Source organism: Eulemur rufifrons, chromosome 24, assembly GCF_041146395.1.
Source record: "Eulemur rufifrons isolate Redbay chromosome 24, OSU_ERuf_1, whole genome shotgun sequence".
In the NCBI taxonomy this organism is placed as follows: Eukaryota; Metazoa; Chordata; class Mammalia; order Primates; family Lemuridae; genus Eulemur; species Eulemur rufifrons.
In genome coordinates, this window is record NC_091006.1 from 13,717,112 (window position 1) to 13,739,279 (window position 22,168).

The 22,168-nt window shown below is 57.9% G+C and overlaps 1 protein-coding gene across 1 annotated transcript; it reads left to right on the top strand.

The window, feature by feature from the left end:
• Positions 1-129: 129 nt before the first annotated feature.
• On the top strand, positions 130-21,983 carry POLD1 (DNA polymerase delta 1, catalytic subunit). The gene is made up of 28 exons (XM_069456806.1): positions 130-146; positions 2,219-2,294; positions 5,968-6,170; positions 6,457-6,570; positions 8,801-8,947; positions 9,025-9,150; positions 9,219-9,387; positions 9,488-9,569; positions 9,638-9,770; positions 10,080-10,246; positions 10,523-10,627; positions 12,508-12,648; positions 12,736-12,846; positions 13,322-13,513; positions 13,722-13,810; positions 13,915-14,031; positions 14,257-14,370; positions 14,634-14,781; positions 17,184-17,279; positions 17,476-17,613; positions 18,659-18,834; positions 19,115-19,267; positions 19,391-19,493; positions 20,384-20,516; positions 20,605-20,718; positions 21,054-21,106; positions 21,184-21,281; positions 21,832-21,983. The coding sequence occupies exons 3-28, from the start codon at positions 5,969-5,971 to the stop codon at positions 21,935-21,937; spliced, it is 3,327 nt and encodes a 1,108-aa protein (XP_069312907.1). The 5' UTR covers positions 130-146; positions 2,219-2,294; position 5,968; the 3' UTR covers positions 21,938-21,983.
• The last annotated feature ends 185 nt before the right edge of the window (positions 21,984-22,168 follow it).

Consider the following 22,168-nt stretch of genomic DNA (forward strand, 5'->3'; position numbering starts at 1 on the left):
ATTGAGCAGAGGGGGCGTGGCCTTGCTCGCACTCGGGCGGCAGGGGGCGTGGCCCGGCTCGGCGCGCGGCGGCACTGGGCTTGCGCGCGTCAGAGTCAGGGGTCACGGCGGCGTAGGCTGTGGCGGGAAACGCTGTTTTGAAGTGGGTGAGTAGAGGAAGAAGGGGAATTGGGGGGACTCGGCCGGTCCGGGAAGGGGCCTTGAGGAGACCGGCACGTAGGCCTGAGAGAGGGTTGCGAGGGGTCGCGTGGGACGGGGCGGCAGCCGGGATCCCCCTGGCCCGGGGGCGCACAGAAGAGGGGCCGAGGCCAGAGGTCTCCCGGGCGAGTGCGCGGAGACGCGCGGAAAATGACGGGGCCGGGGGCTTCCTCGGAGGGCAGGGGGCTCATGTGCTGGGCGCGGGGCCTCGGGGGCGGGACGGGGCCTGGGAGGCCTTGCGGGACTGAATAGTGCACGTGCGGGCTTAGTGTCACCCTTTATTCGCTAGATATTTATTGAGTAGTCTGTGACAGGCACTGTTGTAGAAACAGGAATTGCAGCAGGAATGAGTCAGAGAAGGTCCCTGCTTCAGGGGAAGACAAGAAAGACAAGTAATAAGTAATGGTAATACTAAAGCAATGCTCTCACGCTGTGATATGTTGTCTGAAGTGAAATAAGACACGGTAACATGATCAGGACCAAGGGGCAGCCTGCTTCTTTAGCTGGAGAGATTAGGAATCGACCTCTCTGGAGAAGTGATGAGATGTCAGCCTCGTAAGGAAAGATCTGGGCGGAGGGACCCTCAAGTGCAATGGCCCTGAGGTAGGAAGGAGCTTGGCATATTTGTAGCTGGAACCGAGGGAACAAGAGAGAAATGCACATGAAGTCAGAGTCGTAGTTGGGGACCAGATCCCACAGGGCCCTGTAAACCTTGGTATGGGATTTGGCCTTTCTCTATTCTGGGGTTCACTGGAGAGCCTTGGGAGGGTTTGAGCTTGGGAGCAATGTGATCTGCCCAGTATTTTGAAAATCTCACTGGCCGCTGAGTGGAGATTGGATTGCAGTAGGAGTAGGAATGGAAGGAGGGAGAGCAGTTAGGAGGCGGGAGCCGGTGGTGGGTGGCTCTGCCTGCGCTGGAGAGAATCCACCAGGCTCAGGCTGTCTTTGGGGCTGGGACCGGCAGGACTGGCAGACAGACTGGGCCTGTGTGTGCGGGGAAGAGGAGCCCAGGATGACTCCTGGGTTTGTGGTTTGAGCAACAAGCCAGATAGGGAAAGGTGAGGGAGAAGCAGGTTTGGGGGTGGCACTTTGAAGGCAGAGCTTACATGGGGGAATGAAGGGGCAGGGTTAAGAAGGGAGCATGGGAGGGGACAGGGTGATATCAGTGCCTCAGCCTCAGTCCTGCCTACTCTGGGAACCTATTGTCTCCTCCTCCTTCCAGCACTTCCCCCACCCAGCTCCCTTTAAGGGAACCTTAGAGAGGTTCCTTCCCCACTCAGGGCCTTGGCCACGCCCTTCCCCCCTCCTGAAATGCTCTTCCTTCTCTTCAGCTGCTCTTGTGGCAGGCAGCCCTTTGCTGGGCCCTGGGGAGCCAGTGATAATCCAGTTTGGTTGAGGAAAGCACGGGAGCTTTGGATCCAGGTGCTGTGAGCTATGAGAGGCAGCACTAGTCTTCCGGAGCTGGGAGAAGAATCTGGGGCTCAGGGAGGATGCGCCAGAGTTGGTGCTACCTGAAGGGAGTTTAAACTCACATGTCCTGCAGTGGCCAGGCACCATGCTGGGTGATGCTGGGGACCTCAGTGTGGGCCAGGAGCTCACAGGCTGACACATTCCCAGCTCAGTGTGCGTGTGATAAGGGAAGTAAGTAGTCCAAGTCATTGTGAGAGCCCAGACGGGGAGCTGGTTGGCCTGAAGGAGTCGAGCTGAGTGCCGAGGATGGAGCAGAGCTAGGGAGCCGAGGGTGAGGGCGATTTCATCCAAGCAGATGCTTCCTGAGGCACCCCAGGGCTGGGCCCGGTGCTGGTTGGTGCCGGGGACCGAGAGAAGAGACAGGCCTTGCTCTACCCTCCAGAGGCCCCTGGCTGGTGAGCGAGGCAGACACACTCATACAGTCCAAGGACATCAGCAGTCAGAAAGGCCAGGGGAGGGACAAGGCCAAAGCTGGAAAAGTGTGAAGATGTTTTCTGGGTGGCAAAACTGAATAGTTACATTTGTAATCATTTAACCATCTCCTTAACAGATGTGTGTGAGCCAGGATACAGCTGTGAACAAGCAGACAATCCATCTTCAAAGTTGTCTCCCCCACTGGGCAGAGGGTAGGTCATTGCTGTATTTCCACTGTCATGGGCCTGGCCACAGAGGCTGGCAGTGTGGAGTGCCACTTAACAGTGGCTCTGGAGCCAGACTGCCTGAGTTTGAACCTGTCTCTCTGCCATTGGGCTAGCTGTGCCACCTTGGACAGGTAGCTTCACCTCTCTGGGCCTCAGTTCCAGCCATTATAAAATGAGGTAGTAGCAGCACCTACCTGAGAGAGTTTTGTGAGGGTTCTTTGAGTTCTTTTATTCATTCTTCATTCAAAAAATGTTTTATGAGGGCTGAGCGTGGTGGCTCACACCTGTAATCCTAGCACTCTGGGAGGCCGAGGTGGGAGGATTGCTTGAGCTCAGGAGTTCGAGACCAGCCTAAGCAAGAGTGAGACCCCCGTCTCTACTAAAAATAGAAAGAAATTATATGGACAACTAAAAATATATATAGAAAAAATTAGCCAGGCATGGTGGCGCATGCCTGTAGTCCCAGCTACTCGGGAGACTGAGGCAGAAGGATCGCTTGAGCCCAGGAGTTTGAGGTTGCTGTGAGCTAGGCTGACGCCACGGCACTCTAGCCTGGGCAACAGAGTGAGACTCTGTCTCAAAAAAAGAAAAAAATTCAGTCATAAAAAGGAATGAAGCACAGATACATGCTACAGCACAATGAACCTTGAACACATTGAGTGAAAGAAGCCAGACACGAAAGGGCCACATATTCTAAGATCCCATTTATAGGAAATGCCCAGAGTAGGCAAATCCATGGAGACAGGAAGTAAGATTAGTGGTTGCCAGGGGTGAGGGGCAGATGGGCTGAATGGGGGGTGATAGCTAAAGGATACGGGCTTTCTTTTCAGGGTGATGAAAGGGTTCTAAAATTGTGGTGATGGTTACGTAACTCTGAATATACTAAAACTCATTAAACATTTAAGGTATATATACCTTAAATGGGTGAATTGTGTAGTATGTGAATTATATCTCAATAAAGCTGTGACCAAATGAAGTCTACCCACCCCGTCCCCCAGGAAACCAGTGTCACCAGTTTCTTACCTCTCCTAGGAAAAAAAAAAAAAAAAGCAAATATATTTATACATATTCTCCCACCTACCTTGTAAAAACGTTACTATTTTTATTTTTTATGTATTTCCCCTCAACTTACGTTGAAAAGTTTCAAACCTGCAAAGAAGTTGCAAGTACAGCGTTGCAAGTACCTTTGCTGAGATTCACTGGTCATTAGCATGACACTTCATTTGCTTTATCTAAACACACATACCCATGCACCTTTTTTTTTTTTTCCTTTTTTGGCTGAACTATTTGAAAGTTGTCATCATGATAATTCACCTCCAAAAACTCCAGCAGGTATCTCTTGAGAACAGGATGTCTGCCTACATAAGTACATAATTATCATAATCAGACAATTTAAGGTGAGACAATACTATTATCAAATAGACAATCCTTATTTAGATCTACCCGGTTCTCCCTGTAATATTCTTCAGAGCCAATTTCCTTTTTTTAGTCCAAGTTTCAGACTAGAATCATACACCTTTAGTTACCATGACTTTTTCTTTCATGCCATGAACAGCTTTAAAGATTCTAGACCAGCAGTTGTCACCCTTCACTTTGTTTTTGTTTGATTGTTTCCTTGTGACTAGAATCAGGATAAACATTTATCTTAGACATTTTTTTTTTCAACACAAATGATAAAATTCTTAGTATACACCATTCTGCACCTTGCTTTTTTTACTAAACAATGCCTCTCTTGAGAGCCTTCCATATCAGCACACAAAGAGCTTCCTCATTCCTTTATACAGCTGCCTAATATTCCATTGAGCGGACTTAACGTATTTGAACAATCCCCTAGGGGAGGACATTTAGGTGGTTTCCAGTCTTTTGGGATTTCAAACAATGCTGCCGGAAATAACCTTGTAAATGCAGTTTTTCATATGTGATAGCATATCTGGAGCATGAATCCGTAGATGTAGAATCACAGCCTCCGAAGTTTTATGTTTTTAATTGAGGTGTAATTTACGTTCAGTGTAATGCGCAGGTGTCAGGTGTGCAGCACTCCCTCCTACCCCTTCCCCGTCGGGCTCTCCCGTCCTAGAAACAGCCACTAATCCAACTTCTGGCACCACAGATAAGTTTTGTCAGTTGTACAACTTTGTGTAAATAGCATCATATAATGTATACTGGGGTTTTTTTTTTAACCAAGATGAAATTAACCATTTTAAAGCAGACAATTCAGTGGCATTTGGTACATTCACAATATTGTGCCACCATCACCTCTATCTAGTTCTAAAATATTTCATCACCCCAGAAGAAAACCCCGTACTCGTTAAGCAGTCACTCTCCATTTCCCCAATATATACTTTTTTGTGTCTGGCTTCCTTTGTACAGCTTGGTTTTGAGATTCATCCATGCTGTGTGTGTATCCGTAGCTGACTCCTTTTAATGCCGAGTAGTATTCGTGGTATAGCATGTCTGAACGTTTGGGAAAACATGTCCCCCGTCAGGTCAGAGTTTTTCAGTGTGGGTATTTGTTAAGGCCCAGACTAAGCTGCTATAACAAGGGGCTGCCAAAACTCTGTGGCCTGGCCAGGCGCGGTGGCTCATGCCTGTAATCCTAGCACTCTGGGAGGCCGAGGCGGGAGGATTGCTTGAGCTCAGGAGTTCGAGACCAGCCTAAGCAAGAGTGAGACCCCGTCTCTACTAAAAATAGAAAAAAATTAGCCAAACAACTAAAAATAGAAAAAAAAGAAATTAGCCGGGCATGGTGGCACGTGCCTGTGGTCCCAGCTACCCGGGAGGCTGAGGCAGGAGAATCGCTTGAGCCCAGGAGTTTGAGGTTGCTGTGAGCTGGGCTGGCGCCACTGCACTCTAGCCCAGGCAAGGGAGTGAGACTCTGTCTCAAAAAAAAAAAAAAAAAAAAACCAACTCTGTGGCCCAAGGAAGATCCAAGTTGATTTCTCCACTTAAGTGTTCAGAGATAGGCAGTTGTGCAAGGTGGGTAGGCAGCTTTGCTCCGGAAGGTTGTGGAGCAAATGTTGCCACAAACTGATGATTGGAGGATCTGCAGGAAGGGTGTTCAGAAGTTCTAAGAGTTTGAAATTATTTTAGAGTAAAAAGGATTTTTAAGGCAATGGGGAGCCTCAGCAGTGTTTTGAGCTGGAAAGGAAACTGACCAAACTCGTGTTTCAGGGCCCTCCCTGGCACCTGACACAGCGACGGGCCCGAGGCTGGTGTCCCCCAGCTGCTCACTGAATGAAGGCCAGGCAGAGCGGGTGGTGCATAGGTGCGAATGTTCCAGACAGAAGTTTATGGGAAAGAAAGAGGTGCTAAGGTCCAAGTCTGATGGGGAGAGAGGGTAGAGGGTGTGCAGGGAAGGTGATGAGGGGCCTATAAGGGGCGAGGAAATGGGGAGAAGGATGTGGGGCTTGAGCACACTAGGAAAGGGTTAAGTGGAGGTAGGAAGTAGAATGGGGTGTAATTGTATGAACTAACAGCTGAGCATCTGGACTGTGCCATCCAACCCATTAGCTTGCAGGGTGGAGAGTTATGTTACCCTTCAGCCACTCCAGAATATTAAAAGGCTCACAGTCGTGGTGGGTGCATGGGAGGCCGTGGAGAAGACAGGGAAAGGGGTGTCTGTGGTCAGAACTCCCACCAAGCCCCAACTGGCCGGCAGGATGGATGGCAAGCGACGGCCAGGCCCAGGGCCTGGGGTGCCCCCAAAGCGGGCCCGTGGGGGCCTCTGGGACGAGGACGAGCCAACGCAGCCATCCCAGTTTGAAGAGGAGCTGGCAATGATGGAGGAGATGGAGGCGGAGCACAGGCTGCAGGAACAGGAGGAGGAGGAGCTGCAGGCGGCCCTGGAGGGGGCCACAGAGGGTGAGACTTGGAGTGGGAGCCCCCAGCTGTGCCCCTGCCCCAGTCACCCTTGGTCTTGCCTCTGGGCGAGAGTCAGCCTCAGTCTGACTTATGACCCCCATCTGGCCCACTTGAAGTCCTCCATAGGGCTGACCTTTGACCCTCATTCTCTCCGGAGTTTCCTGCCTGACGGGGACACCATCTCCACCTGACTCCTTTCATAATTGCACATCCCGGTCCCAGGGGTTATTATTTCCAAGGCAGGACCATGACTCCATATAGCCCCACTTCCTTCCCTCCCCACCAGGGCAGTTGTCCTTGTCAGCCATAGATCCTCGCTGGCTTCGGCCCACCCCACCGCCCCTGGACCCCCAGGAGGAGCCTCTCATCTTCCAGCAGTTGGAGATCGACCATTATGTGGGTGAGTTTGGGGGGGTAGAGGCAGGGTCGGGGAAGGGGCCCTGGGCTCCTTTGGGCTCTGCCCCTCTGGTGGTGACAGTCTGTGGGAGGAGATGGACACAGGCAGTCCCACCCCAGTGACCAGGGCTGTGAGAGGAAGGGCAGAGGTCTGGGAAGGCTTCCTGGAGGTGGCGAGCATCTTCTAGCTGATCCCTGAGGGTGAGAAGAGCTGGCTCCTTGCAGAGGGGAGAGACGTATGTTTTTACATCCTTCCATCCATCCATTCACTCATTCATTCATTCTTCCATGTAATTAGTGACTTCCAAGCATCCATGTTGAGCCAGGCCCTGTCCCAGGCAGGAAGGTCCCTGCCCTTGTAGGCTCACATTCTAGAAGGAAAGAGAATAAACAAAGATATGTAACGCCAGGTGGCAGTGAGGGTTAAGGAGGAAGGAGAAGCAGGGTGGAGGGTACCAGACTGTGTCACAGAGGTCGGGGAAGGCCTGGGAGGAGGTAACTGGGAGCCGTGGGGATGTCTGGGAAAGAGGGGTTCCTGGCAAGGGTCCTGAGGAGGGACACGTCTGAGATATTTAAGGAGGAGACCAATGTGGCGGGAGTAGGTGCCAGAGGTGAAGATGAAGGCAGGGAGGTCACTGAGGTCTTGTGGGCCCAGGCAAGGACCTCAAGGAGCCCTCCGGGCTTCCGTCCCACACGAGCTGGCGAGCGTTTGGTATTGGAGCGACTCCAGCTTGTGTACAGGGCTCCCCGCGGAGAATGAGAAGACAAGCCACGTTCACAAGCCACACAGCTGACCAAGCACTGGTGTTGCGAGTATGTAAAGACCACTCGGATCTCGACAGTAAGAAAACAAACAACCCAGTTCAGAAGTGGACAAAAGACTTGAACAGATGGTTCACCCATGGGGACGGATCTGGTGGCAAATAAGCCCTTGAAATGGTGCTCATCCGCCATTAGGGAAAGGCAAATAAAGGCCCCAGGGAGGGACAGCACCCCTGTTAGAATGGCTGCGGTAAAATAAATTGACAACACCAAGTGCTGGTGATGACGCAGAGCAACTGGAATGCTCAGACACTGCTGGTGGGAAGGCGACATGGCGTGGCCTCTCTGGAAGACGGCTTCGTGGTTTCTTTCTGTTGTTGAGTTTGTTTTTTTTTATTTTTTTTTTTTTTAAGACAAGGTCTTACTGTGTCGCCCAGGCTGGAGTGCAGTGACATGATCATAGCTTGCTGCAGCCCTGAACTCCTGGGCTCAGCGATCCTCCTGCCTCAGCTTCCCAAGTAGCTAGGAATGCAGGCGTGCACCACCACGTCTGGCTAATTTTTCTTTTTTTTTTGTAGAGATGGGGTCTTGCTGTGTTGTCTAGGCTGGTCTGGAACTCCTGGCCTCAAGTGATCCTCCCACATCAGCCTCCCGAAGTGCTAGGATTACAGGTGTGCGCCACAACGCACAGCCTGCTGGTCTCTTAGGGTTTGAAACCTACTTTTACCATAGGACTGGCAATTCCACTCCTAGCAAAACAACAACTAAGGTTCAAACAAACCTTGTACGTGGGTGTTAATGGCAGCTCTGTTCATAACCACCAAAACTGGGAGCGACCCAGGTGTCCCGCAGTGGACGAATAGATAAAACAAACTGCGGTTCGTCTGCAGCGCCTGACACTGCTCCACAGTAAAGAGGAACGGACTGTTGACACACGCAGCGATGCCGGTGACTCTCAAAGCCGTCACACTGAGTGAAAGAAGCCAGGCTTGCAAGGTTATGTTACTGGATGGTTCTGTTCGTGTGGACAGCCTCAAGAAGACAAAAAACCGTAGTGACCGAGAACAAGATCAGCGGGTGCCAGGGGGCGGAATTACAGAGGGCCGCTCGAGGGAGGTGCTTGGGGCGATGGAACCGTTTTGCACCCCAGTTTTAGTGGTGGTTGCCTGAACCTCTACGTGCATTAAAGTTCATAACACTGGACACACACAGCAAAAGCCGATTTGACTTTTTGCAGGATTTTTTTTTTAATGTAGTAAACAGAAGGAGATCCGCATCTGGCTGCGCTGCGGGAGGTGTCCTAGGAGGACAGGGGTGCAAGTGGGGACCAGGGAGGAGGCGGATGTACACAGTGAACAGCACAGCCAGCCCAGGGGGCTGTTTGGAGCCTCAGGGGTCTGGGAGATCGGCCTTCAAGGAACCCAGGGAGGGTGGGGAGTGGCCCCTGTCTTATCCTGTGACTTCCTACCCAGGCCCAGCACAGCCCCTGCCTGGAGGGCCCCCTCCATCTCCCGCCTCCGTGCCTGTGCTCCGCGCCTTTGGCGTCACTGATGAGGGCGTCTCCGTCTGCTGCCACATCCACGGCTTTGCGCCCTACTTCTACAGCCCGGCGCCCCCCGGTGAGTGGCCCCCTCCCCGGAGACCCTACCCTGTGCACCAGAGGCCCCTGCACCTCTGACCGGGCCTCTCACACCAGGTTTTGGACCCGAGCACCTGAGCGACCTGCAGCGAGAGCTGAGTGCGGCCATCAGCAGGGACCAGCGCGGGGGCAAGGAGCTTACGGGGCCGGCGGTGCTGGCCGTGGAGCTGTGCTCTCGAGAAAGTGAGTGATGTCCCGGGGCCCAGCGGGTGGGGCCCCGCTGAGCCAGTCCCAGCCTCCTCTGTCCGCAGGCATGTTCGGGTACCACGGGCACGGCCCTTCCCCGTTTCTGCGAATCACCCTGGCGCTGCCCCGCCTCGTGGCCCCCGCCCGCCGCCTGCTGGAGCAGGGCATCCGAGTGCCAGGCCTGGGCACCCCCAGCTTCGCACCCTATGAGACCAATGTCGACTTTGAGATCCGGTACAGCCTCTGCCTCACTTCTCAGACCTCTGTCCCCACCCGACGGCCCGCCCTCAGGCAGCCTTTGCCCACTGACCTTCAGCCCCACCCCCACCCCCAGGTTCATGGTGGACACGGACATCGTGGGCTGCAACTGGCTGGAACTCCCGGCTGGGAAATACGTCCTGAGGGCAAAGGAGAAGGTGCGTGGCTCCCTGGGTCCGGGCGGGGAGCCGGGGCCCTGCTGGCCCTGACACACCCATCCCCACAGGCTACTACACTGTGTCAGCTGGAGGCGGATGTGCTGTGGTCAGACGTGGTCAGTCACCCCCCAGAAGGGCCGTGGCAGCGCATCGCACCCCTGCGCATGCTCAGTTTCGACATTGAGTGTGCTGGCCGCAAAGGTCTGTCTGCAGGGCCTGGGGCGCCTCCCTCCCTTTGGATGTCACTGATGCACCAGGTGGCATGTGGGGAGAGCAGGCCTGGCAGAGGGGACAGCAAGTGCAAAGGCCCTGAGACAGGATTGAGGGAGGGGAAGGGGCCTGGCGGTGACGGCAGAGCAGGAACCAGGGGTGAGTCTTGTAGCTCTGCAGGCAGTGGGGACGGACAGGTGTGGACAGGCTGGAAGAGGGAGGGAGATGCGGCCACGTTGGTGTGTCGTAGACAGACGCAGGAGTCAGGTCCCATGTGTCCCCCTCCTCCTCCCTCTGCAGGCATCTTTCCTGAGCCCGAGCGCGACCCCGTGATCCAGATCTGCTCTCTGGGCCTGCGCTGGGGCGAGCCGGAGCCCTTCCTGCGCCTGGCGCTCACCCTGCGGCCCTGCGCCCCGATCCTGGGTGCCAAGGTGCAGAGCTACGAGAAGGAAGAGGACCTGCTCCAGGTGGCTCTCGTTGCACATCCCCCGACCCCATTTTCCTCAGTGCCCCCCACCCCGACCTCCACATCCCAAGCCACCCCAGGCGGGGCCCCTGGATGCTGGGACGCCTGTGTCTGGGTTTGGTCGGATCCCTGTGCTCTGAGGGCTAAACGTTTCCCTCCAGGTCCTGCAGTATTTCAGATGTGCAGGAGGTAGGGGTGGGCTTCCAGACCATTCCTGGAGTAGGGGGATCCGAGGCCAAGGGATGAGCAGGGTGACCCCGTGTGCTCCCACCGCCAGGCCTGGTCCACCTTCATCCGCATCATGGACCCTGACGTGATCACCGGCTACAACATCCAGAACTTCGACCTTCCGTACCTCATCTCTCGGGCCCAGACCCTCAAGGTGAGGGCAGGGTGGGTGGAACAGTTCCGCAAAGGTGCCCAGCCGGAGGTGGGGCCCCGGGCACCTTCCTGCTCCCTTCTGTGTGGCTCCGTCCCCTCTGGCTATCCCTCTTCTGTGTTTCTGCAGCCCGTCACCCCCAGCAGCTCCAGGGGCATCCTGGGCCCAGCCCTGTCCTGCTCAAAGCCCACAGCGTTACGGTGGCTTTTGTCAGAGGCAAAGAGGGCGTGACGGTTATGTGGGAGGAGGCCTGTGTATTCACAGCTGTAGACTGAAGCTTAGAGGGGTTCAGCGAGCCGTCGAACTAGCCCTTGAATCTGGTCCTTGCTTTAGCATAGGACAGAATTAGGCCGGGCGTGGTGGCTCACGCGGATAATCCCAGTGCTTTGGAGGCTGAGGTGGAAGGATCGCTTGAGGCCAGGGGTTCTAGACCAGCCTGGGCAACATAGTGAGACCCTGTCTCTACAAAATATTTAATATTAAAAACATTAGCCGAGTGTGCTGGTGCGTGCTTGCTGTCCCAGCTACCCAGGAGACAGAGGAAGGATCACTGGAGCCTGGGAGTTCAAGGCTGCAGCACTGCTGCGCCACTCCAGCCCGGGGGGCAGCAAGACCCCGTCTCTCAAAAAAAAAAAAAAAAAAAGACAGAATAAGGGAAACCATAATAGTAACAATGAAGAAAAAGGAAAAGGTGGAGTTCGCTGAAGATCGTGACGATCTGGGTGCGTGTGTCGTCTGGTGTGAGTGTGTAATGGTGTGTTGGTTTCCTCGAGCTGCTGTTACAAAGTACCGCAGACCATGCGTGTGGCTTAAAACAACAGAAGTTGGTTGTGTCATGGCTCTTGAGGCTGGAAAGGCCGAGGAACAGGTGTTGGCAGGGCTGGTTCCTCAGTGACGCGAGGGCTGTGAGGGAAGGGCCTGTCCCCGGCCTCCCCTTGGCTGGCAGATAGATGGCCGTCTCCTCCCTGGGTCTCTTCACGTTGTCCTCCGTCTGTACACAGCTCTGTGTCCCAGTTTCCCCTTGTTATAAGGACACAGTCGTATCATGTTAGGGCCCACCCCTAACGTGGTCTCATCTTAACTTTATCCCCTGTGAAGACATGTTTCCAAATGAGGTCACATTCTGAGGTGCTGGGGCTTTGGACTTCAGCATCTCTGGGGAGGACACGATTCAGCCCCAAACGGGGTATGTTGTGTTATGGTACATATGTTGTATATGTTTGGCCAATTTGGCAGTGAAAAAACAAAACAGACTCTCATGATTCCCAGCAGCTCCAGAGAGAAGTCCCCCCACCAGCCTGGCATTGACACTGAGGCCACTGGACGCCTCCCTTCCTTTCCCCTTCCCTCGGCGCACCCTGTGCTCTGCTCTGGGCCCAGCTCAGCCCTCCTCGCTGCCTCAGTCTCCCCTCCAGGCTGGGCCCGACAGCCTGCAAGGCCCTTCCGCCTGTGTGCTCCCCGGTGCCCTCAGCCCAGCTCTCCCCCTGCCTCTGCTTCCCCAGCTAGGCCACCCGATCTGCTCACTGCATCCCCACCGAGCGTAGCGTCATTCCCCAAATCTGCTCCTCCTCCTGTTCCCCACCTAGGTGCAGCCCGCAGCCCCTGGGCACCATGCTTGGCCCCCCCAGCCCACAGGCCCCCCGACTGCAGCTTTGTCCTCCCCCTGGACTCCCCACACTCCCCGGCCTCCAGCCCCCATGCCCAGCCCCAGAGCATCTTTGATCCAGGGCTGCCCCTATTCCTGGTCCCCCAAGGTCGCACACAGAGATATTGTGTTTGGTCTCAGTCCCCTCCTGTCCTGTGACCCCACGGCCCCTGAATCAGGAACCAGTTGTCCCACGCCACAGCCTTTCCCTGCCCACATGGCTGTCCCAACCCCCTAGGTACAGACATTCCCTTTCTTGGGCCGTGTGGCCGGTCTCCGCTCCAACATCCGGGACTCGTCGTTCCAGTCCAAGCAGATGGGCCGGCGGGAGAGCAAGGTGGTCAGCATGGTGGGCCGCGTGCAGATGGACATGCTGCAGGTACGGCTGGGTCGGGCCGGGAGGGTCCCCAGCCTTGTGAGAGGCCACTGCCCAGGCCCGTGCCCAGCCCGGTTCTGCCCCCCGCAGGTGCTGCTGCGAGAGTACAAGCTCCGCTCCTACACGCTCAACGCCGTGAGCTTCCACTTCCTGGGCGAGCAGAAGGAGGACGTGCAGCACAGCATCATCACCGACCTGCAGGTGCCCGCTGGCCTTGACCCCGCCAGGCACGCCGCCTCCACCTGCTGCCTTCCTGACCTCTCATCTGACCTCCCGCACCTTGTTCTGACCCCTGACCTTTACCTTCCCTGACCTCTGACCTCAACTTTGTGCCCCAATCTCTGACTTTCTACTTGTGTGACCTGGGACCTCACCTGCCACCCACCTGTTTCTGACCTCTGACTAGATTTTTGCCCATTCCTGTGACCTCTGTCACTGTGACCTTTGCTCTGCAGTCCTGACCCCTAGTCCACATTGGGACTGTTCAGACTGTTCCCCACCCTCTGACCCTGTCGACTCCCCAGCCTCTCACTGCTGAGCCCACCCAGACCCTCGCCTGCTCTCTGACCATTCAGCATCTGGCCCTGCCTCGTCCCACCTCCCAAGCCCGCCAGGCCACCTTGTCCCAACCCTGGAGCCCCGGGGCCTCCACTGACCCGTCGGTGCCTGTCCACAGAATGGGAACGACCAGACCCGCCGCCGCCTGGCCGTGTACTGCCTCAAGGACGCCTACCTGCCGCTGCGGCTGCTCGAGCGGCTCATGGTGCTGGTGAACGCCGTGGAGATGGCGCGGGTCACGGGTGTGCCCCTCAGCTACCTGCTCAGCCGCGGCCAGCAGGTCAAGGTCGTGTCCCAGCTGCTGCGGCAGGTCAGTGTGTTGCGGAGCCCAGGCTGGGTGCCGTCCACACCGCTGCCTAACAAGGGGCCTTGCCAGGCTTGTCCCCACCTCTAGGCTCTGGTCAGTCACCCTGGCCCCCTCCGGGCCACGTGTCCTGGACCCACTTTCTTCCCCCACCTTCTATTCTGCGTGGCCTGTCCGCGCCCACTCCTCCATCTCCTCCCTTCTCCCCTCCCAGGCCATGCGTGAGGGGCTGGTGATGCCCGTGGTGAAGTCGGAGGGCGGCGAGGACTACACGGGAGCCACTGTCATTGAGCCCCTGAAAGGGTGAGGCCCTGAGGCAGGGCAGGGGGCAGGGGTGTGGGGGGCGGGGAGCAGGGTGGTGTTTGGGGGCTCCCAGCCCTGATTCCTCGAGGCTCCTCCCCTCCCAGGTACTATGACGTCCCCATCGCCACCCTGGACTTCTCCTCGCTGTACCCGTCCATCATGATGGCCCACAACCTATGCTACACCACGCTCCTGCGGCCCGGGGCTGCCCAGAAATTGGGGTACGGCGCCCACATCAGCACATGTCCCCCAAGGCCGACCTGGGCTCTACCTTCCGGGGCTCCCAGGCTGGTGGGGCAACAGGCACAGGCCCAGAAATAGCAGGGAGAGGAGGGGGTGCATGGGGGCCTGCGTGTGCCCACGGCCAAACCTCGGACAGCAGGACAGAGGTGGGGCAGGAGGAGGAGAGGCGGCCGGGCAGTCACCGCCTCCGCCTCCCACCCCAGCCTGACCGAGGATCAGTTCATCAAGACGCCCACTGGGGACGAGTTTGTGAAGACGTCGGTGCGGAAGGGGCTGCTGCCCCAGATCCTAGAGAACCTGCTCAGCGCCCGGAAGAGGTGAGCTCTTGGGACCCCTCCTTGAGGCCTCTCAGCAATCCCCGGCCCTCGCTGGGTCACCCGGGGCTGCCCACTCCAGGCAGCTGCCACGCGCCCTTGGCCGGAAGCCCCATGCAGTACACAGCTCACCCAGCTCCGTGTGGCTTCCCTCTCTGGAAAGACGCCCTGACCAGTGCCCAGGCCCAGGCCCCTCCCCAAGCCTCCGGTCTTCCCCTGAGACCTGGGGCCCTGCCTGAGTGGCCTTTACCGCTGTCCCCTCCCAGGGCCAAGGCCGAGCTGGCCAAGGAGACAGACCCACTGCGGCGGCAGGTCCTGGATGGGCGGCAGCTGGCGCTGAAGGTGAGCGCCAACTCTGTCTATGGCTTCACCGGCGCCCAGGTGGGCAAGTTACCATGCCTGGAGATCTCACAGGTGAGCACTCAGGCCCCTGGCAGGCACGCAGGGGGCGGGCGGGCCCCCTGTGTAAGTGACCAGGGCTCCGTATGGTGGAACCGCATCCAGAGGCCAGGGCCTGGGCACCCAACTCGCTGGCCTTTTGGAGAGAGGATGCCAATGCGGGGTTGGTTCATTCGCTGTATGAACAAACACTGAGCATGTGCTGTGGTCAGGCCTTGCTCTGCACTCCGGGGGTATAGAGGTGACAAGACTGATGAGAGCTCCGGTCCTTGTATGGCTCACAGCCTAGTGTGACGTGGACAGGGACAGCAATAAACGTGTCTAGGAGGCAAGTGGGGTGCTAAGGGCTCTGCAGACAGACAAAGCAGGGGCTGGGCAGGGCCTGCCACTCTGAGGCAGCGATGCTCACGCAGAGTCACCCATCACACGGTCCCCTACGGACCCCCCACCCCAGCACGCTGCGCCCCAGCTCACCTCGTCCCTTGTTCCTGCGAGGGGAAGGGGAAGGAGGTAGATTCCTCTCTCACCGATGGGCAAATAGGGAACGGGGCCATGTCTCTGCTCAAGGGGACTGGGGCAGGGCTGGGGGACGCCCGACAGCACAACCAGGCTCTGACGCTTGATTGCTGTGTGTCCTCGATCACCGCTATGGTGGGTGTTTGGTCAGTGCCTGGCTCTGAGAGGGATCGTAGGCAAAAAGCCCACTGTCTCGCTCACCATCTACAGCAGCATGGACAGAAACAGATTCGCAGTGAGACCACAGAGGGTCTGAGTTTCTGAGATTCCCCCAGGCTGGAATCAGTGCCTCAGCCCCTGGCCTAAGAGAGCCTCAAAAGAGTCTTCCTGTCCAGTCTTGTCTCCTGGGGTTTGGGTCCTGGCACATTCCAGACTAGCAAAACAAGTACATCTCTGCTTGGTTACCTCCAGCCATGGGGAGCTCCCTTCCTACCTGGGCACTGCGTCAGTTTTCACGTGGCTCTTGGCGGAAGGCTTGGGAGAATTGCCAGTGGGCAGGCCTGCTGGTAGGAGGGGCCTGTGCACACACCCACCACCTGCAGTTCTGGAGCTTCCGAGACTGCTCTCAGACTCAGTAGCACTAGAAGCACTCACAGTAATGATTTAACACAGCAAAAGGAGACAAGTTAAAACCAGCAAAAGGAAGAGGTGTAGAAGGCAGAGTCCAGGAAAGACCAGGCATGTAACCTCCAGTTGTCCTCTCTTCAGGAGAGTCACACAGACAGCACTTATTTCTGGAAGATTGATGCATGACGACACACATGGAGTGTTGCCAACTAGGGAATGTCACCCTAGCTTTGGTCTTTGGTATCCATGGTTTTTACTGGGTGTCATATAGGCCTGGAGCACCCATGTGACTGACCTTAGTTACTCAGTCTCCAGCCCCCTCCTCCCATAGGGCCAACTGATAACATGGCCCAAGGTCCCCACCATAAACCACGTTGTTAGCATAAACTACCTGGTGTGGCTCAAGGTCTCAGGTAAATAGAGATACTCTGTATCAGGCAGGAGATTCCAAGGGCTTAGAGGTCCCCTTCTAAAAGCCAGACCTTTCTCTGGGCAAGGTGGACCCCTTACTGCACGCCACCCTTACTCCCCTGTTTGGCCTTTCATAATCCTTGGCTGCCTCCCCAGCCTCCTTGGTGGAAAGGGATGAATGTGTGGACATCAGTCTCCGGCCCCTAAGCAAAAGGTGGACCAGGAGAAGAAGATAAGAAAGAAAAGGAACATAGAACAGGCAGAACAAGTAAAAGGCAGATAATAGATTTAAGCCCAAATACATTAGTAATTACACTAAATGTAAATAGACTAAATGCTCAAGTTAAAAGATAAAGATCTTCTGACTGGATCCACACAAAAACAAAAGAAATACACCCATCTCTTCTTGGTGCTTTTGCCCCCCAGCCTCAGTTTCCTTAATTGTAAAAGAAGACAATTAGAAAGGAACGGTTTCTCAGTGGGGGTGGTACTATCCCCTACACTGGGGGGCATTTGTCAGTGTGTAGGTAGGGTCATTTCTGATGTCACAGGTACAGGGTGGCACTGCTGGCTTTCAAGGAGGGGACCAGGAATGTCGGTCCTATACCTCAAAGAGCTGCCGAGAATATCACAGTGTCAGAGAAATTCTGAGCCAGTGGCCTCTTTAGGCTACACTTGTTTGATGTCATCAATTCCTCATCTGTGCCCAGAGCTCTGGGCCGGAGAACCCACTTCTTTCCAGCGGACCACTGAAGAGCAGCCTAGTAGCCTCATTTTGCAGATTTGGAAGCTGAGGCCTGGGTGGGCAGCGTGGTTCATCCAAGCCCATGCTGCAAGGAAGTGGCAGAGGCGGGACCCCTCCAGCCTATGGCCACTGCAAATGACCTCTGGGCCTTCACTCTGCATGATTCTCCACCCCGCAGAGTGTCACCGGGTTCGGGCGTCAGATGATTGAGAAAACCAAGCAACTGGTCGAGTCTAAGTATACAGTGGAGAATGGCTACAGCACCAGTGCCAAGGTCAGGGCCTGCTCCGCGCGCTGCCCTGAGATGGGCCGGGGGCAGGTGGGGGACTGCTGGATGCCCAGGCCCGTCTGTCCCCATGCCTCCTGGTCTCACCCTGTCCCGCTCTCCTGCATCCGTGGGCTTCCCTCAGCACTGGGCACCCTCCAGGGTTGGCAGGAGGTACCCTCCCTCACGCACACACCCTCCCCAGGTTGTATATGGTGACACTGACTCCGTCATGTGCCGATTCGGTGTGTCCTCTGTGGCTGAGGCGATGGCCCTGGGGCGAGAGGCCGCAGACTGGGTGTCTGGTCACTTCCCATCGCCCATCCGGCTTGAGTTTGAAAAGGTACTTGGACCCCCCCACCTCCCACGCTCAGGACTCAGTGGAAACTAACGTGGGTCTTGCCAATTTAGGGGCTTCTAAAGCCACGGGGTGCCTGCAGGGCTTGAGTATGTACTGAGTTGGGGATCCTGTGGTGTGTCAGGGTTGACATTTTGGGGTACTCTGAGTATCCATTCTTTGGGGTCACCAGCCCCAATGTCGAGGTATTTTGCTGCCTGGATTCTCTTGAGTTTGGGGCTTTGAGCTTTGTTATACAAAGACGGCATCTGTTTTTTGAAAAGCCTGTCACAATGTCTGTGGTTTTGAGGTTTCTCGGCACCTGTCAGATGTGGAGGCTGCCCTCAGCAGTGGGGACCCTGCCGAGGGGGTATCTTGGATCTGTGCACCCTTGTCCAGTCCTCCCAGCTCCCATGGCATGTTGTGCTTGGCTCCAGGAGATGTCATGCCATAGTGTTTTTTTTTTTTTTTTTAAGAGACGAGGTCTCGCTGTGTTGCCCAGGCTGGAGCACAGCGGCTACTCCCAGCTGCGGTCATAGCTCACTGCAGCCTCGCACTCCTGAGCTCGAGTGCTTCTCCTGACAGGCTCCGAGTAGCTGGCACTGCAGGCGTGTGCCCCCGTGCCTGGTCCTCAAGCTGCTTTTCTCCGAGGTTCAAACGTGCATCTCTGGGCGCCTCGGATCTGACTTGGAGCCTTCCGGTTTGGGGAAGTCTCTGCCTTAGAGCTCTGCGCTGGGCCTAGTCTCGTCTGTCTTGGAGGGGAAGCCTCGTCGCATCCCCTGTCATGTTGCAGGGCCATGTCTAGGTTGATCCCAGTCCCTGTTTCAGATCGGGGGTCCCTGGAGTGCTGAGGGTGCTGAGGGGCCACCTAACAGCAGCACGCCAGGCTTGCAGGGTCCCGGCGTCCCTGCGAGGTTCGGGCTTGTCTCCTCAAGTATCCGAATCCTGCGTCTCCCGGCCCATCCCTGTCTGCCCTCGTTTTCTGGAAGGAGTCCCAGGACTGGGGACCAGACATCACGGTCTTGGGGTCTCAGCCACGGGTCACTCCCAGGTCTACTTCCCCTACCTGCTCATCAGCAAGAAGCGCTACGCGGGTCTTCTCTTCTCCTCCCGGCCTGACGCCCATGACCGAATGGACTGCAAGGGCCTGGAGGCCGTGCGCAGGGACAACTGCCCCCTTGTGGCCAACCTCGTCACTGCCTCGCTGCGCCGCCTGCTCATCGACCGGTATGCGGGACCCTCATCCCAGCCCCTCCTCCCTCAGACCCAGGGGTCCAGGCCCCCAGCCCCTCCTCTCCTAGGGACGCAGGTGTCAGGCCAGCACTTCCCCAGTGGGGAGGCAGCGGGAGGAGTCACCTTGGACAACTGTGGGTTCCGGCCTCGCCTCTGCCACCTTGCAGCCTGTGGCTGGGCAGGACCCTCCCCAGCCCAGGAAGCAGTGGAGGTGCCAGCCTGGCCCTCAGTAGCGATTTGTGACACCAGCCTGTCTGGCCCCCCTTCCCCACAGAGACCCGGAGGGCGCCGTGGCCCACGCGCAGGAAGTCATCTCGGACCTGCTGTGCAACCGCATTGACATCTCCCAGCTGGTCATCACCAAGGAGCTGACCCGCGCGGCCGCGGACTACGCCGGCAAGCAGGCCCACGTGGAGCTGGCCGAGAGGTCCGCGGGTGGGCGGGGCGGGGCCGTCCAGAAATAGCCCCCTCCTTCCTGCCAGCTGGGCTCACCACTTCCTATGCCGCCCCCCGCCGGCCCTCACCCACCCACCGCTTGGTCTCCACGCAGGATGAGGAAGCGGGACCCCGGGAGTGCGCCCAACCTGGGCGACCGCGTCCCCTACGTGATCATCGGTGCTGCTAAGGGCGTGGCCGCCTACATGAAGTCTGAGGTCAGGCCCACCTGGGCTGCCCGCACCCTCCCAGGCCCCTCCACTCTCACTTCTGCTTTCCAAGATGGGCGGGCGGGCGGGGAGGGGCGTGTGCCTCCGTGGGCCCCACGGGGCCTGAGAACCACCCCTGTCCCCTCCCCCCAGAGTCAGTCTCTCGGCCCCTCTGGAATTATTCTGACACCTCCCTTGCTCCCTGCTTTAGAAAGAGGCCGTCCTGGCCAGGCGCGGCAGCTCCCGCCTGTAATCCTAGCACTCAGGGAGGCCAAGGCGGGAGGATCGCTTGAGGTCAGGAGTTCGAGACCAGCCTGAGCAAGAGCAAGACCCTGTGTCTACTAAAAATAGAAAAATTAGCCAGGCATGGTGGCGCATGCCTGTAGTCCCAGCTACTCGGGAGGCTGAGGCAGGAGGATCGCTTGAGCTCAGGAGTTTGAGGTTGCTGTGAGCTAGGCTGATGCCGCAGCACTCTAGCCGGGGCAACAGAGTGAGACTCTGTCTCAAAACAAACAGAAAGAAAGAAAGGAGGCCCCAGTCCCTGCTCTGGCCAGCCCTGACTCCCCTGGCTTCACAGCGCTCCCATCCTCCCCAGACTCCTGTGACCCACATCTCAGGCCCTGTGACCTCTGACCCAGACTCCTTCCTTGTCCTTGCTTCCCCCTGTGAACTCTGAGCCTTCCTTGGTGACCCGAGGGTCCCCAGCATGGGTCACAGAGCCTGTGGCCCAGAGACTCCTCCATGACCTCTGACCCCATTCAGACCCAGGCCCATGTCACAGTCTGCAGGGCAGCGCTCACGCCCAGACACTGTCACACCATCGTCCTCCTGCCACCAGTGGTTCCCAGGGCCCCTGCCCTCGGCCACCTGGTGGGTGACGTGTGCTCGTGTGGCCGCAGGACCCGCTGTTCGTGCTGGAGCACAGCCTGCCCATCGACACGCAGTACTACCTGGAGCAGCAGCTCGCCAAGCCGCTGCTGCGCATCTTCGAGCCCATCCTGGGCGAGGGCCGCGCCGAGGCCGTGCTGCTGCGTAAGGGCGGGCCGGGTGGGGGCGAGGGGGCTCCCCCGGCGGGGAAGGGGAAAGGCAGCAGCCCACCCCCTGCCCTCCCCTCCTGCAGGGGGTGACCACACGCGCTGCAAGACGGTGCTCACGGGCAAGGTGGGCGGCCTCCTGGCCTTCGCCAAACGTCGCGACTGCTGCATCGGCTGCCGCACTGTGCTCAGCCACCAGGGTGAGCGCCCGCCGGCCACCCGGGCCCCAGCCCCAGCTGTCTTCCCCTATCGCCCCAGGCCCCACACACCCCCCACAAGCAGTCACTGCGCCAACAGGCCTGGGGCCCTGGGTGGGGGGCTCCCCTCTGGCTGCACCCCCCACAGGAGGGTCCTCACCCCCGCCCCGGGAGTTCCCCAGGGGAGTTTTCCCCACACACGGGCTCCCTTGTTCTCTGGCCTCCGGGGACTTTTGGAAGCCGGGATGGGCCCTGGGCAGGGAAGGGGCAGGGATGCGGTGGCCAGGCCCTGGCTGAGCCCCAGCACCCCGTGCTGACCCAGCCCCGCCCCCCGCCAGGAGCCGTGTGCAAGTTCTGCCAGCCGCGGGAGTCGGAGCTGTATCAGAAAGAGGTGAGAGGCCGGGAGGCTGGGCAGGGGTGTGGGAGGGGGGGAGGCTGCGGCACCTGCTCAGTCCCTGCTGTCCCCAGGTGTCCCACCTGAATGCCCTGGAGGAGCGCTTTTCGCGCCTCTGGACGCAGTGCCAGCGATGTCAGGGCAGCCTGCATGAGGATGTCATCTGCACCAGGTGTGTGCCCCGCCAGGCCCCTCGCCCCTGCCTCGCCCCTCCCAGCTCCCGGCCTTGGGTCGTGGGCCAAACCTCCCTCTCCAGGGTCTTTTCCTGCACGCCCTCCCCGCCCTGCCCCTCTGGCTGTGAGGCCTCCTGAGCCTCAGTGTTCTCGCCTGCAAAGTGGGCCCATCCCAGCCCCCCAGAAGGTGGGTGCTCGGGGCAGCAGGGCTGGGCGCCTAGTATCTGCCGGGGAATGGCACACCCAGCTGTTCTGGCCCCCTCCCCCAGGGAGGGGCTGGGCTTTCCCCAGGGAACAGGCAGGCGGGGCGGGTTCCCACGCCAGGTGACAGGTGATATACGGCCGTGGCCCGCTCCTCACCGGGTACCCGCTGTTATCGGCCCCCCCTTCGTGCCCACTGAGCAAACAGCCTGCCGTGGGAGGCGGGTGGGCAGCAGGCAGGGGCCAAAGTCCTGGGAACAGCCCCTGCCCCGGGGACGGGTACTCACTGCCCCCACCCCATCCCCGGGCTGGGCATGGGCCGGGCCTGACCCCGCCGCCCGCCCGCAGCCGGGACTGTCCCATCTTCTACATGCGCAAGAAGGTGCGGAAGGACTTGGAGGACCAGGAGCAACTTCTGCGACGCTTCGGGCCCCCTGGCCCTGAGACCTGGTGACCTCGGAAGCATCCTTGAGGGCTGGGGCGGGAGTGAGAGTTAATAAAGTTCAGGCCTTTTGCTACCTGGTGTTTTGTGGTCTCTTGGGGGGAAAGGTTGTATCCCATAAGCCCGGACGAGACCTCTGAGGCCCCCAACTGGGCTTCCTTCCCCTCGGTGCTGAGGTTTCTGCTGCCAGGCCCATGCAGGCCAAGCCTGCCTCAGTTTCCCTTTTGACTCCTCCCATGCAGC